The sequence below is a fragment of the Choloepus didactylus genome, chromosome 1 (genome assembly GCF_015220235.1).
Source record: "Choloepus didactylus isolate mChoDid1 chromosome 1, mChoDid1.pri, whole genome shotgun sequence".
In the NCBI taxonomy this organism is placed as follows: domain Eukaryota; kingdom Metazoa; phylum Chordata; class Mammalia; order Pilosa; family Megalonychidae; genus Choloepus; species Choloepus didactylus.
This window is the reverse complement of record NC_051307.1, coordinates 93,836,310-93,851,331: the sequence shown is the minus strand read 5'-3', so window position 1 is coordinate 93,851,331 and position 15,022 is coordinate 93,836,310. Positions and strand designations below refer to the sequence as shown.

The 15,022-nt window shown below is 50.0% G+C and overlaps 1 protein-coding gene across 1 annotated transcript in view; it reads left to right on the top strand.

Annotated features, from left to right (window-relative positions):
* Positions 1–9,281: 9,281 nt before the first annotated feature.
* MUC4 (mucin 4, cell surface associated) overlaps positions 9,282–15,022 on the top strand; it is a 75,808-nt gene continuing 70,067 nt past the window's right edge. Inside the window, exon 1 of the mRNA XM_037837491.1 lies at positions 9,282–9,461. Within this exon, the coding sequence (XP_037693419.1) occupies positions 9,380–9,461 (82 nt within the window). The 5' untranslated portion in view covers positions 9,282–9,379. The remainder of the gene's footprint in view (positions 9,462–15,022) is intronic.

The following is a 15,022-nucleotide window of genomic DNA, read 5'->3' as shown; positions in this document are numbered from 1 at the left end:
TCTCACATTTCTCCTAGTGCCACACAGGTTGGAAGCATGAAACAACTGACAAACACCCCCGAAGAGTCCGTGGCTTCCCTGTCCACTGATTCCTCTTACCCTCCTTCCATCTCAAGCCTGGGTTGAGTGCACAGCTGTAGAGCCCTGATCCTCCTCGAGCAGAACGATTGTCTTCCGTGTCCATTCAGGAGGTTAGGGGCTGCTCTTTAAGCCTGATTGAGCCTGTGAATTCACACAGCACTGCCCCTCCCGGCCTCCCCCATTTTTTCCTTGCCTCCTCAAATCTCTGTATTCATCTGATGAAAGACCAGACTGGAGGATCTGAGAAGGCCAAAACAAGTCATTGGTGTATTTAAAATGCATTGATCATTTATGCAGAAACTCAGAGGTGGATAAAAACACAAGTGAATTTTAGGTTTGCTGCTCATTCCTGCTAAGGGTTGGTGGGGGAGAAGCAGCAGCTCCATCCAAAGAACAAAGTTTGGGTCTCCTGTTCTCAATATTTAGGCAAAGGACAGTGGTTTCTGTTCTGATGGGGGTTGGGGGTCTGAGGTGGGGGTGTCTTCAGGGCAGCCAGGGTCCTCAGAAAGCCAGGTCCTTGCAGGTTGAGGATGAGCATCCTGTTGCTTTGGAGAGCTGGCCTTCAGGCCCTGAGGCAGGTAGGGTCAGCTGGGACAGGGCCGGACTCCTGGAGGGAGGGTCCAAACTGAGGGCATGTCACCGGACCAAGGCGGTGGATTCTTTTGCCCAATGTGCTCAAATGACCAATTCTTGAGACATTGGGGTTTCAAAGAGAGAGTTTTATTGCTAGGTGAGAAGCAGGAGAGCAGATGGCCTATTGGTCCAAAATCTGTCTCCCCAAACTGCAATAATTCTGATAGTTTGATAGCATCAAAAGATGGGCAGGTTTTAGGATAATGAGTACAGTGTCCCCAGATTATGTAATTAGAGGTGATTTAATTTTTGTGCATGCACAGATTGATTACATGCTTAGTTACAGAAGGTATGTAAGAAAATGGCAGCCATAATATGATGATGGGCATGATTTTTAGTATTATAATGAGGTATAGGTGACTTGTAGGTAAAAGTCTAAGCTACCGCACATGTCAGGTGGGCCCATTTTGGTTAGATCCAGCTTTGGTTATCAAGATAATTTTGGACTTGGAGTGGGTTAGTTCTGGGCTGACCCAAGATCCTTCATTAATAAACATTAGGGGCTGTCTTCAGTGACCATACGACTTTAAAATCAAAAAACTGGATAAATGCATATAAGTGAATGTTAGTCACAAGGGAAGATAAGGCTATACAATCATTATCAGAGATCAAGGCAGCTGGAGTACAGTTCAGGTTTCAAGTATTTCCCTGTTTGCTCTAATATACCGGACAGTAAAAAGGAATATCCATATATTGAGTCAGTAGTCATAATCAGTCCTTAAATCCTAACTTCCCAGTTACAGGCAGGTGGCCCAACTGTAACAGGGTGACCAGGGCCCTGGGGCTTGACTGCCCAAGCACCTGAAAGAGGACCAGACACTTAGGGGCTCCCCAGGCAAAGCAGCTTATGAAAATTTTTAAAGCCTTTTAAGAAAGCCAGTCTCACACTTAAATTAGGCTAGTATATAACAAAATGATATTATCCATAATGTATCATGATATATGAATTATCAGATAAAATATAAGTATATATTTACTTTTCTAATACAGATATCATGAGCCTAAATGTGAGTTCGCGACAAATAGTCAGGTTGCCTCTAGGGCCTGCAGGTTTTAACTACTCTGGAAGATAGTCTAGTTCAGAATGAAAAAAGCCTTCAAACCAAAAATGCCCCAGGGACCCTTGCAGGATCCCATACCCCTACTCTCTTCCTTGCCCTTGTATGTCATAGTGTTCAGTAGGTTGATTCAATCCTATTGCTTCTGAGTCTTAAAACCTCATTTCCAAAGTGGTCCCTCAGTCCCATTCCCCAAACCACAGTCCTTAATGACTTGCATCCTGGCATTAAACAAGCTCATCTGCATATGAGTGACGCCAGCTCACCCGACCCAGCCAGCCTGCCCTCCCCTAGTTTACCAGGACCTCAGTGGGGCCAGCAGCCTAGAGTCCTATAGCTATACCCACTCTCCTCCACCACCCTGTCTCCCTTCTAGAATTTTTCCCTCCCCCTCACTTCCATGAGCTGGCCCCTCCACCCGGAACAACCCCAGACTCTCCTTTCAAACAACTTTTTGTCTCTTTTTCTGTGTCCACCTTCCCCAGCCGGACTAACATTTGCTGAGAACCTACTATATGCTAAACTAATAGGGATTATTATTATTAATCTCATAGTGCAGATGGGGAGACAGGGTCAGCAACTTGCTCACTGTGACTCCAAAGCCCTTCTCCTGGAAACTTACTTCACCTTCTAGGGCTCCCCAGTGCCCCCCACACCCTCCTTCCCCAGAAGGGGCAGAGGCCAGGGGCTGCTCCTCCCAGGCTCCTCTCCCGGATGGCTCGCCTGGTCCTGGGCAGCTCATTCCAGAGCTGGTATCTAGTGGTATCTGGGCAGCTCATTCTAGAGCTCGTATCTCTGACTCATTCTGACAAGACCCCGAAGCTGAACTTTCATTTCTGCAAAAACTTGATCTGCATCCACATGGGGCACAGGTTTATTGAACATAATCCTCACCTCCTCCTTCTGCCCATATCCTAGCCCTCCGAGAGCTCCAGGGAGTGGGGGTAGAACAGGGGATCGGGGAGAGAGGACATTCCAAGCACACCTGAAGAAGCAATTTCAAGAAGTCATGCAAGGTGAGACATCACATTTTCCAATAAAGGGAGCGTCCGGGGCTGTGTAGACTAAAGGGAAGGTGTCCCAATCTTGGACAGCCAGTGGGTGGCGGTCCCATGGGGGTGTTGGGGCTCTCACGCCCCGCTGTGGAATGCCTGGGGCCTGGGTGGGACTTTTATTTATTTGTTTGTAACATACTATCCTGTTCCTCTCTCCCTGCCCACCCTTGCTCTCTTCTGTGAGCTCAGAAAGAAACCAGGAAGTACATGTTCACTCAACTGTAGCAAGTCCACCTTTGAGAAACAGGGCTGAGATCACCAATCACGGGGATGGGGTGTGTGTGGGGGGGAGGGTGTCAGCTCCACATCTCAGGCCCGAGGCCCAGGACCCTCCATCCTGACCCGCTTTCCCCACTGCTCTTTAGCCCTCCTGGAAATTGGAGGGGGAGGTCTCAACCTGTACTTAATGGGGCAGGGCCAGGGCCTCCTGGAACTGCTGCTGTCATTTCCCACCCCCGGGAAGTTTGATCAAGGATTAGTCTGGCAGTTTCCCTTGGTCACCCGGCCTGCCTTGTGACTCAGTGGGGACAAGGGAGGTGCTCAGGGATTCCTGGGGCCTGCCCCTCATAGGTAGTCATTTGGCAAGAATTGTCCATTGCAACTTTTTTTCAAGCTCTTAGATGGACCTCAATTTGGAGTTTCCCCCATTGCCCAACACACACCTGTACCCCAGGGCCACAGAGCCAGAAGTCCTGTCGCTAAATGCCCTTCCCGTGCCTATAATCCTTTAGGCTGTGACCCTGTGAAGTCAGGGCCAGGTCTTGCTTATTTCAGCATCCCCTGTGTTGAACACAGCACCTGGCACACAGGTTCACCCAGTAACTTTGCTGTTGGATTGCCAGGCTGGCCCCTGAGCTCTGTCACCCACACTGTGACCAGGGGAATGGGGCCCACTGGGATTTGCTGGCACTGGCTCTGTTCCCCTTGCAACCCTTTGACTTTCTCCTCCAGCTTCACCCGAACCCTACCGCCCAGGACAAGGGGAGGAAGGAGGGAGCTTCACTCCTCAGCTAGGTTTTCCTCCAGGACCATTTCCATTTTCTTCTGCTCTACCCCTCTGCCTAAGTCGCTTTTCTGTTTCCTTGGGATCACTTTCTCTAGAAAATTCACCTGGGCTATGTATCAAGGTTCAGGCATTCAAATGAGAGGCCTGAGGATTGGTCATGGATCGTGGCCTGGAAGGACTGCACCTGCACCCCAGCCACGATTCCCAGCCAGAATCCTTAACCCACAGGTCATTTTTAGCTCACCTGAGTATTATTATCTCATACTGTTACCTCGTTTTACTGTTGCTTTTGCCCCCACTATTAGACCGTCAACATTTAGAGATTTAATGGACTCAAGCATCTGAGAATATACCCCACACCCTTAGACGTAGCTAGTTCATGTTCATTGACTTCCTGCTGTAGGAGAAGGAAGGTCAGAGCAGCTGAGAAAACATACCAGTCCTGATTCTATCTTAAGGAAATGAGCCTAAATAAAGAACGAGCTTTAGGCACAAAGTCTCTCATCTCTGCATTACTTCTAATAGGAACACTGAGAAATAACCCAAATGTCCAACTTAGTGAAATGAGTTATGGTGGCGGTCCACCCGACGGAATACTGTGCAGTCTTTGAAAATATGTGCCTGAAGTATTTATAGTAACAGGAAGAAATCTTTAGGTTTAAATATTAGGTGCGATCACAGGAACCACAATTACATCTATATGATAGATTTAAAATTATGTATATGAGCTGTTCATGGGGAAAAGGCCAGAAATCTATCAATGTATTAATTGTGGTTGTCCTTGGGTGGTGAAACATTGATGATGTTTTTCTTCTCTGCTTTTTTTAAGTATTATCCGTATCTGCTATAATGTGCATATATTACTCATATAATGGAAAACACACACACAAACACACACATACAGCTGGTAGACTTTATTTTAAAAGATGACTTTAGGCTTGGGTTGGGTTCTCCGTCAGAACCCTGCTGTTGGAGATCTCTGTGAGCCTGTCCCGAGAGCACCATCCATTAGTCGTTCAGTCCACTGACGACATTTATTGAGTATTCCCTCTGGTGAAGATATAAACTAGGAGCATTGATTCTAACTGGGGTGTTAGGAGGATGCAAAGCCAATTTAATAAACATGGGAGGCCACGCGGCAAAGCAGAGAGCCCTAGAGACCTGGGTTCACAGCCTGGGTCTGCCCCTCACCGGCTGATGAACTGGGACCTGCCCTCCTCTCTGGGCCTCAGCTGCCTCCTTTGCGGAGTGAGGAGTTGGGCTACACGGTTGCCCAGGTCTCTTCCAGTTCTAAACTTATGTTGAGATTATTTTCTTCTTTCGGGGTTTAAAAAGGGAAACCCAACCATAGGAGACAGATCTGGGGCCTGGATACTGGTTTTTGATTTAGCACTATTTGCTAACTTCCTGGCTTTCATTTTCTTCTCCTTGAGGTTAAGATTACAGTTCCTACAAATGGAGTAAATTTAGACTCCCGGGCCTCAAGCCAGCAGCGCCCACCCCCACTCCCCACCCCTGTGCACGCAGGATGGCCCCTCCTTCACGGAGACCCCATGCCTAGAAGGTGTTGTGTGGTAGGCTTTATGTCCCCCTGTGTCTCACAGGTAATGTAAGAAGGGAAATGAGCTAATTGGTGTTAAAATGCTTGGCACTTTGAGAGAAAGGGGCTGAGAAACCCAATCCTGGGAGAATGACAGGGCTTTGTGTGGCCTAAACGCCAGGTCCCTTGTCTTCACCAAGGCCTGGGGGCTCCTTTTGGGAGCCCCAGCCTCAGAAAAGGAGGCAGGGGGGCAGGGAGGTGTGGGAATGGGGAGGTTCCCCTTCATCACCTCAGCTCCCTCTTTGGTGGCCCCAACACCAACACACGCCTGCTGAGGGATGCAACCAACCACTGGGTCATCAGTGTCATCACTTTGGTCTTCGTCTTTTGCAACCTGGGGGTCTTGTCTTCTTAAGCAGAATACATGCTTCTTGCAGGCAGGGACCAGGCCTAGCAGGCTGCCAGGCCCACCCGGCCCACGAACCGCCTTGCTGAGCTATTGGGTGTGGTGCAGTGGAAAGAGGACAGGCTTTGGAGTTGTGCAGAAAAAGGTGTGAGTCCCAGCTCAGAGTGTCAGCTTCTGTATCTGTATAATGGTCATCAGCCTTTAAATGAGTGTCTCAGGATGGGTCCTCTTAAAAGCAAACACTGAGATGGGGTTAGGAATGGAAAGATTTGTAGGGGAGGAACACCTGTGAAAGGAAGAGGCAGGATGAAGCAGATCTGACAAAATTGCAAAGTCTCTGCTAGCCCCATGGGGTGCTCTGGGCACAGACCACCTGTGCCAAGAGGCCCGCAGAGGTGGAAATGGCCACATCCTTGCACCACTGCCTTCCTTGGTCTTTGGCCCAAGGGTCACTTCCCAGAACAGCATGATCTGGATCTTGGCTTGAAATCTGAGGTGCACCCATCAGGCACTAACAGCTGGAGGCTGACAACTAACCACTCTCCTTGCAGCTGGGCAGCCAGTCCTTTCTGGAAGGTGTGCATCTCCATGCTGCCACTGGCATATGGTAAACACTCAGACAATGTTAATTCCCTTCCTGTATTTTGGAGCCAGGCAGACCTGGGCTCAGAGGGCATTGTGGCTTGCTGTGTGACCTGGGCCGAGAGTGACTAGCGGAGTTAGTGTTCTCCAGCTTCGCTTGATTGCCCAGCCTGGTCTATGACTCAGGTGTTTATTTCCCTGAACCTCAGTTTCCGTATGTGTGAGGTGTGAAGAGTGTTTTGTACCTCCCAGGATTATGGGCAAAATGCACAGAGCCTGGCATTCCAGTCTTACTAAAGACTTAAATACCTGACTTCCTGCCCTATCTCAGTCTAGGTGGCTTAACCTTATTAGAAGCATGGGGTTCTACAAGGTCATAAATTACATGGAGGTAAGCCATTTAGAGTGGTTCTCCAAAACTAGGGCCTCTCACTTTGGGTATTATGGGAGTGAAATCTCCCTTTAAGTTCCTGACTTTGCTGCCCAGGACCCAAATTGACTCCATTCAAGCCAAATCTGCCTTTTCCTTCCATGTGAGAAGCTCATAATCTTCTCCTTGTTCCACCATTTACTCCAAATTCAGACTGAGCTCTCTTTGCATATCAACTTAAACTTGGAATCAGATTCCTGCCTCCAGGGAAAACCCAGCAGTCTGTAGACCTAGGAGGTCTCTACCCAGGCTCTGAAAAAAATCTCAGAATCTACTCATTTCTTCTCCTCTTACCCCTACGTCTCTATCCTCATCAGAAGCTTTGGGAGGGGAGAAGAAAGGATAGACAACTATCCCACCACCTTCTGCTCCAGATAAAGGGAGAGGCATTTATCACAGAGAACTAGAAACATCCCAACCCTTGAATATGGACAAGCAGAGAAGGAGCTGAGCTCAAATGGAGAACAAGAGGGGAACCAGAGGTGAGCAAGGAGAGGGTGAATTAGCATTGAGCATGTTCAAAGTATCTTAAAATTCCAAGGGACACACCAAAGCCCTTTGAAGGCAGATGGACCTGGGAATGAGTCCCGACTGCCCCTTTTCCTAGCTGACTCTGAGCAGGTTACTTAACCTCTTGGAGCCTCATTGTGTCTACCTCAGAGATGATGTCAGGTGGAAATGAGGAGTCTTAACACTTAAAAAAACAGGTGTCTTATCACTTAAAAAAACACTTTGAAATTCGTCAGCTCATTTCAGCTTAATGACCTTTGTGGATAAGTGTTATTATCCCCATTTTATAGATGAGGAAAACTCAGGTCACACAGGAAAGCCCAGGTTTCCTAACTGCCACCTTGTGCCTTGGCCACCACTGCAGCCTCTGGAGAACGCTCTGTGCCTCTGGCCTTCCTTGCCTTGGGAAATGGAAGGTTAGCTGTGTTAGGTCAACAAGATGTCCGGCTCTTACTTTGGTCTAACCTGGAATGCTTTTCTCTCCTCTGTAGATGGGAAACCGTCATCCAGAGAGTCACCAAACAAAACATATAGCAAGTCAGGAGGGAGAAGCCATCAGGAAGGCCAGGTTGGGCCTTGGAGTCTGTAGAAATTCTCTTCATTGATATCCTCCCCCTATCTCATCCAGATGCTCCGTGCTTGAAGTCCCTCTTTACCTTTCTGATTTCCTGCCCTCAGGAAAGTATGGGATTCACCTGTCCACGCAGAAGAGGAGATACTATACGACTTCTCGGTAGAACCTGTGTTATAACCAGAAGGTCCAGCCTCTGGGTATTGGTCATCATTGGACTTTTAGCTTCAGAAAGTGAGTGGCCAACAGGGTAGAGTGTTACTAAGTGATGGGACCTTCATGGCCCTCTGAGCTGGCTCCAGTGTCAGCCCTCTACTCCCCCTAGCAGGGCCGGCTCTGCTTGGGATGTGGAAATGATATTCCATATCCTGGGCTCCGTGGTCTCAGGGACCAATCACTCCACACACACCTGCACTAAGGGACTCAAGTCCTGAGGAACAGAGGCAGGGATTCACGCTGGGGCAAAGGGTGGGGAGAATCTCTGTTGTTTTCCTTTGCAGAGCTATACCAACTAACTTCCCTCACCTTCAGAACCCCACTTGGCACTCCCCATCCGGGGTTCCCTTCCCTGCTTGGTTGTGCCGGTGAGTCTCTAGAGGTCAATATGGGGTGTCCTGAGCCCCGAGGTGTCCAGGAGCAGTCCCTACGTTCTCCCAGGCCACAGTTGCTCACTGCCATACCGGTTCTACTCTTAACCCCACTACCCATCCCCAGTCCCGAAAGCTACTTTCTCAGCTTGCCTCGGGCTCTCTGGACCCCAGACCAGTGTTTCCTCTGCTGGGAGAAAGGAATTTGCCATTTGGGGAGGCTCTACCATGTGCCCGGCACTGAGCAGATATTCTAAGCCCACCACCCCGTTTGGGAGAGACCCCATGCAGGGCATTTCCGATGCTACTCCTCACCCTCCACCCCCACCCTGTCTCCCCACTCCCCATGTCCTCAGGAGAAGAGAGTCTCTCAAATCTCACTCCCTTTCCCGTCTTCATGCAGCCCCAAGCTCACTCCCTCTCAGCCCCTTTCTTCTTCATTCATCCCCGTTCCTTCCTCCTGAAATGACCCGGCTTCTCCCCACCGCAGCAGCCCAAAGCTCCGGCAGGGCAGGGGCAGTCCCGGGGAGGGAGGGAAGCAGACCCAGGACGCAGGCGGGAGGGTGGCTCCCTGCTTTGCTGTGTGGGCTGGTTTCCAGCCCCAGTGCGCCCCTCCTAGACCCCCTCCCCCGCCGCACGCAGGCTGACTGGGAGCAGAGCAGTGGGTGTACCGGTGTGTTCTTTCCTGGTGGGGGAGGGGGTGGAGACTGAGGAAAGAAAAGATGGGGCAAGGATGATTGGCACGGGGCCCCGCCTTCTTTTGTCCTCCTCCCCTGGTACTCTGGGCCCTTTGGGGAAATACACCTGTTTCAGGCCAGCAGCCGGTGGGGACAGGTTCACCTCGGCTGGCTCCTCGCAGGCCGCTTCTTTGCTGAGAAGCTTCTGGCAGGGAGGGGGACTGAGGGATTCTCTCTGGAGCCATGAGGAGGGCCCGCTGGAGGAGGGCCCCCTGGCTGTTCCTGAGCTGTGTATGTTCCCGCCTCCTGTGGCCAGTGGTCCTGGGTAAGTGGAGCCCCTGGGAGCAGCAGTCTGGGCGCAGGGGTTGGCTGAGCCCCTGGAGAGAGCTGGGGTCTGTCAGGCAGAGAGAGGGGAGGGTGAAAGGGCCAAGGTGAGATGAGAGGGAGAACACCATACACACAGAGGAAAGGGAAGGGACAGATGAGAGGAGCAGAATGTTCTGGATATAGGGTTGGCCTGGTTTGGGGAACTCGTTAGAGGAGACAGGGCTTGTTTTGTGGAGAGAAGGGGACAGATGGGCAGAGCTGGAGAGGAGGGAGCAAGAAAGTTGGGGAAAGAGACTGAGACAGAGAAAAACAGGAAAGCTGAGTGTCAGAAACAGAAGAAACATGCATATAAAGATATAGAGCCAGAAAGGACAAGTGAGAAATAAAAACATCAAGAAAAATGGATACAGAGAAGGAGAAATCAGAAGGAATGGGTGAGGGGCACCCGAGATGCTGGGGACTGTTGGTTTCTTGCCACCAACCTTGGGCTGAAAGCCTCTTCTCGGGTATAGCCCTGGTATTGGCTTGGCCTCCTTCCATGCCCCCAGTTCCCTTCCAGGTACAGAGCTGAGGGGTGAAGTGGTGGGAGCAAGGCCTGTTGGAGAAGTGATCCTCTAGGGCCCCCAGTCCTCTCCCCAGCACCTTCCCAGCTTCACCTCTGACTCCAGAACAAGGTTTCATTCAGTATTTCTGGGTGTCTGAGTCTTCTGGGTGGGGGTGGGGCCTGGGGACAGGTGGGACCATTCCTGGGGAGCCCAAATCAAAGATAGGCTCTCAGCCCCCTCTCCTGCAGAGGCGCTCACTGAAGGAAGGGCTTCTTGGGGAGTGGGTCAAATGAGCGTGCCTCTCACAGATAGTAAGTGGTGAAGTGGAATAGTCTACCTTCCCTGAAAATTTTAAGGACTTGTCTAAGAGCAAATGAAATAGCTACTAGTTAAATCATACTTTGAGAGATATTACCTTTTTGTATATACGTTATATTTCATAATAAGGAAATAACTGAAACCGTGGAACTGTAACCTATAATATTCTTTGAAATTTGCTCTCTACTTGTTAAATTGCACTTGGAAAGTTATCACTTTTATGTATATATGTTATATTCTACAATTTTAAAAAGATAGAAAAAAATAAAAAAAAAAAAAGAGTGAATGAAACAAACACCACCTCCCCATCCCTCCAACATTCCCACCACACACTTACTCATCACATGGTGGGGACATAGGCCAGGAGGAGCCTGTGGAGCCTGTAGTGGCCTGCCGCTGAGGGTCTTGTCTTTTTGGGGGAGGGGACAGGGAGCTGAATGGAGGGATGTAGAGGAAGCTGTTTCCGTGGGAATTATCACCCCTAGGAAAGTGGAAGAGAAGGTGACTTGGATTTTGGAGCCCTGGGGCTGGGCCCGGCTGTGCCACTGACTGATCTGGTGCCTGGGAATGAGACCTGTTGATCCCCTTGGGTCCCAGCTTCCCTTCTGTAAAAAGTGGGTACAGTGAATGGCATGACCTCCTGATCTCTAAGTTCCTGCATTCTGTGATTTAAAGTCGCCCCCAAAATGTCAGGTATCAACTCCACACTTGGCCCCAGGTAAGGTCATCAAGTCAAGGGGAGCCAGGAAACAGGTGTGTGGAGGGGACCCCAAAGGGGAAAGAACTGGGGTGGGAGGTAGCAGGGAAAGCAAGAGGGGAGTGATGGGGTATGACCTAGACATGGAGTGAAGGACGAAGGACAATCAGTGTGGAAGGGGGTCCCCACAATGACCCTGAAGAAGGGTAGTGATGTTAAAGGAAACAAAATGGAAAGGGGGTGGAGAAGGAGAAGTGAGAGTGGGACGGGAGATGGCTGGTTTTTGTCCCCAGTTCCTGGGGAAGTAACATCCTTGGAATTTGCCCCTATTAGAGTGCTTTGTGTTTATTCATGGTGGGCCCCAGACCTCCTCAGATGGTTCATATGCTAATCAGATGACAGGGTGGAGTCAGCTGCAGGGTTGTCTTGGGGCCTGGGGGTGAAACTGGCCCCACCAGAAGGGGCTTTGAGCCAAGCCATGTCAGCCCCAACCTTTGGGAAGGGAGAGTGGCTGCTGATTGAGTTCCCCTACGTGGGCACTGATCCCCTCAATAACTCCTCTGTAATGAAACCCCATATAATTCGGGATACTTGAAGCTCGCATGAGCTTTCCACGACTGATGAGATGCGACGCTGTGCTGGGAGGGTGCTGCATTCTGACTCCAAGTAGCCAGGACACCAAAACGTGTGTTTGAGACTCCACCAGACTCCGCCCTTAGCGTCTCTTCTTTTGGTTTCTTCTCATACCTCCTTTTACTCTAATAAAACTATAAGCGTAAGTACAGCGCTTTTAGTGAGCTCTGAGTCATTCCAGAGAATTATTGAACCTGAGGAGGGGGAATCTCTGAATTTGCAGCTAGCTGGTCAGAAGTGTGGGTGGCCTGGTGCCTGAAGTCAGTCTCGTGGAGGACAGCCCATAACCTGTGGAGTAATTCTGGGTAGTTAGAATTGAGTTGAATAGAGTCACTGCAGTATTGGCAGTTGGTGTCAGATGTTGTCGGAGTTTTTGCAGTCTTTTTAGGGCATCAGATTGGAACAGACATCCAGAGGACCTTGGTGGGAAAAGCAGTCACAAAAGGATGGGGAGTTGCCCCCACCCCATCTCTGCCCCCAACCCAGCCAGCAGAGCTTCTGGGTGAGTGGAAGCTGGTCAGTCCTCTCTCCTTGCCTCCTTGATGGGGGCTGACGGGTGACCTGCCTATCTGTAAGTTTGGAGTCTTTTTCCACACTTGCTGGCAGGACTCTCCCCAGGTATCGGAACCACCTCTGCCCCAGGCCAGAGGCAGAAGCCTCGGAGTTCTCAAAAAGGAGCTGCAGTGGTAAGGGTTTCCTTAAGGAAAAGCTCTGGACCTCAAGGGTAAAGAGTAGGAAGGAGGAGAGGATGGAGCTGGGCCAGACAAAGAGCAAATGAAACTGATGGCTCTTGGTGACTCCAGGCAGGAAGGAATCAGAAGCAAGCCTGTCAGCCTTGATTCCACACCTCATGGTGAGGAAACTGTGTCAAAATAAGCTTCTGTCTCCACTCTTATCAGGGGCCCAGTAACCAAGGGGTCACTGCCCCGAGCAGTCACTTGATGGTAACAGGGCCACAGCCAGTGCAGGGGAAGGGAGGAGACCCCCAGCCACTGAGGCCCAGAGGGAAGCATCACCTGCTCCCCCTCTCTTAGAACCCCCAATCTCCCTGGGTGAGGCCTCTCCAGACCTGCCATCGAGGGCACCAAAACCCTCCACAGGCCCATCTGCACCCCCAGGAAACCCTCACTGTGTCTGGGGACACACAAAAGGAGAGGATCCTGGATGAGAGAACCTGAGAAGAAAATCAATCAAATTTAAGCCAGTGGCTCAGCAAGATGTACAGCAAAAAGCAGGAACTTAAAATCAGAAGACCAGCTGAGGGAACGTGGTCCAGAGTCCCTTTAGCTCTGGAATCTCAGTGTCTTCATCTGTAAAATGAATCGTGTGGGAAGAGACTACTTAAGGGCTACTGGGAGACTAAAATGAGACAGCACCTGGTATAAAGTGGGGAGCCACCATACTTGTTTGAGAGAGAGACCTCTCCCTTTTTAGACCAGTTGGGGAAGGGCAGGGGGTGGTGAGGGTGATGGTGCCAGGAACAGAACGGGTGCCTCTGTTGGCTCAGGGGCACTTCCATTCATCCAAGGCTCCTCGTACCCCTAAAAAGCCACCCTGTGCTTCCCGTGGGCTTGCACGGCTGGCTTGGCTTATTTGGAATGTGGCTTCTCACATAAACTAACTGTCCCTGAATGCCAGCCTCTGCCATTGAGCAGAAGCACCACTTGAGCTGACATCACTGTTTCACGGTTCCTTGCCTGGCAATCTCCACCACGCCCTGGATTTTTGCGCTTGGCTCCCGAGGCAGAGGTTGGCTTGGCAGGGTTGATGTGAGAGTGATTTGTGTCCGTTGCCAGGAGAGGCTGAAAAACTGTTGGCCTTTGTGTGGTCAACAAGTGGCTTTGCTACCGGGTCTGTTCTCTTTCTTGTTCACAGCTCCGAAAGGCTTCAAATAGGCACATAATGTAGCTCATGGAGCCACTTCTCTGAAGACCGTATAGGCCAACTCTCCTAGTCCCAACCTTTCACCTTGAATGTACATTTTGCCTTCTATGGGGACTGAGTTCATTGCAAGTAAGCACTTAGTCATTGTTGGACCCCAGGGCCCAGAAAGGTGCTGAGGAACTGAATGGAAATGAGCTGAATCTGTTGGCACTTTATCAAGGTTTAAATACTCAACGTTTTCCTTGTGACTTTGAAAAGGCCCCAGGGACTGGGCATCTGTGTTTGCAAATGAGGCCTCCACGATAGCGATTGCACTCAGATGGAGGGTCCTGGCCCCAAGTTGCGGGAAAACCCGTTTTCCACATGTGCAATCTTTGGATGACATAGACATCTTCTCTGTAGGCAGACACTCCACCATTTACATTGTGATTTGGGTTCCAAAAGCCCAGTTGACAGTGGGCTTTGGAGATTTCAGAATAGGAAAGAGAACAGACATTGTAGTTTTTCATTTCACTTGTTGAACTCCTACTTGTGCCAGGTGCTCTGGACACTTAAGACGAATGAGTCATGGTTCCTGCCCTCTAAAGCTCTCTCTCAAGCTGGGTGACTTGTTCAAGGTCACACAGCTCACAAGTGAGGCAGCTGGGACCAGAAGCCATGTCCCCTGACTCCTTGTTAACTGTAGCAAACAACCTTTTACAAACCAACCCCCAAACCAGCCCAGCCTGTCAATGGAGGGAAGAGCAGAAGAACTCACAACCCCTGGTGAGAAACTGGTTCATTCTTTCACTTATTCATACATGTATTAATTCAACAAAGATTTAATGCATGCTTGTCATGAGCCTGGCACTGTGTGTGTGTGTGTGTGTGTTTGTGTGTGTGTGTGTGTGCGTGTGTGTGTATGCAGTGAAGAATGGAACAGATATGACCCAGCTTCCTACAGCAAGATCTAGTGCACAGGTAGACATTAAATAATTGCAGAAAAACTCCTGGCTACAAATGTGCTGTGTTGATAAAGTACAGGGCGTGATGAGAGGAAAATGGGGAGGTGGAGGGTTCATTTAGATTAGGAAGCCCAGAAAGATCTCTCCGAGAAAGTGCTGTATGTGTGAGCTGAGACCCAAAGGCCAAGTCCTAAGCCAGGTGGAGAGTGCGGGGTTGAAACATGAGCCATACAGGAGGAAGAGCATGTGGTGGGTCAGGAGAGAGCCTGACCTTGGAGGTCTTGAAAGAAGGAAGCAGGTGCTAGATCGTGCAGGGCCTTGAAAACCACAGAATAGATGGTGGATTTTAAGTGACTATAATGAGCAGATAATTCGGGAGGTTTCAGGTAAAGGAGTGATATGATCAGATTTGAACTTCGGAATAATCATGCTGAACATGGTGAGGAAAATGGATTGGAAGTGGGCAAGAATGAAATGGGAGACCAGTTAGGATCTCCTGCTGCAGGAGTCCAGGCAGAGGGTGCTGTCTGTGGTTTGG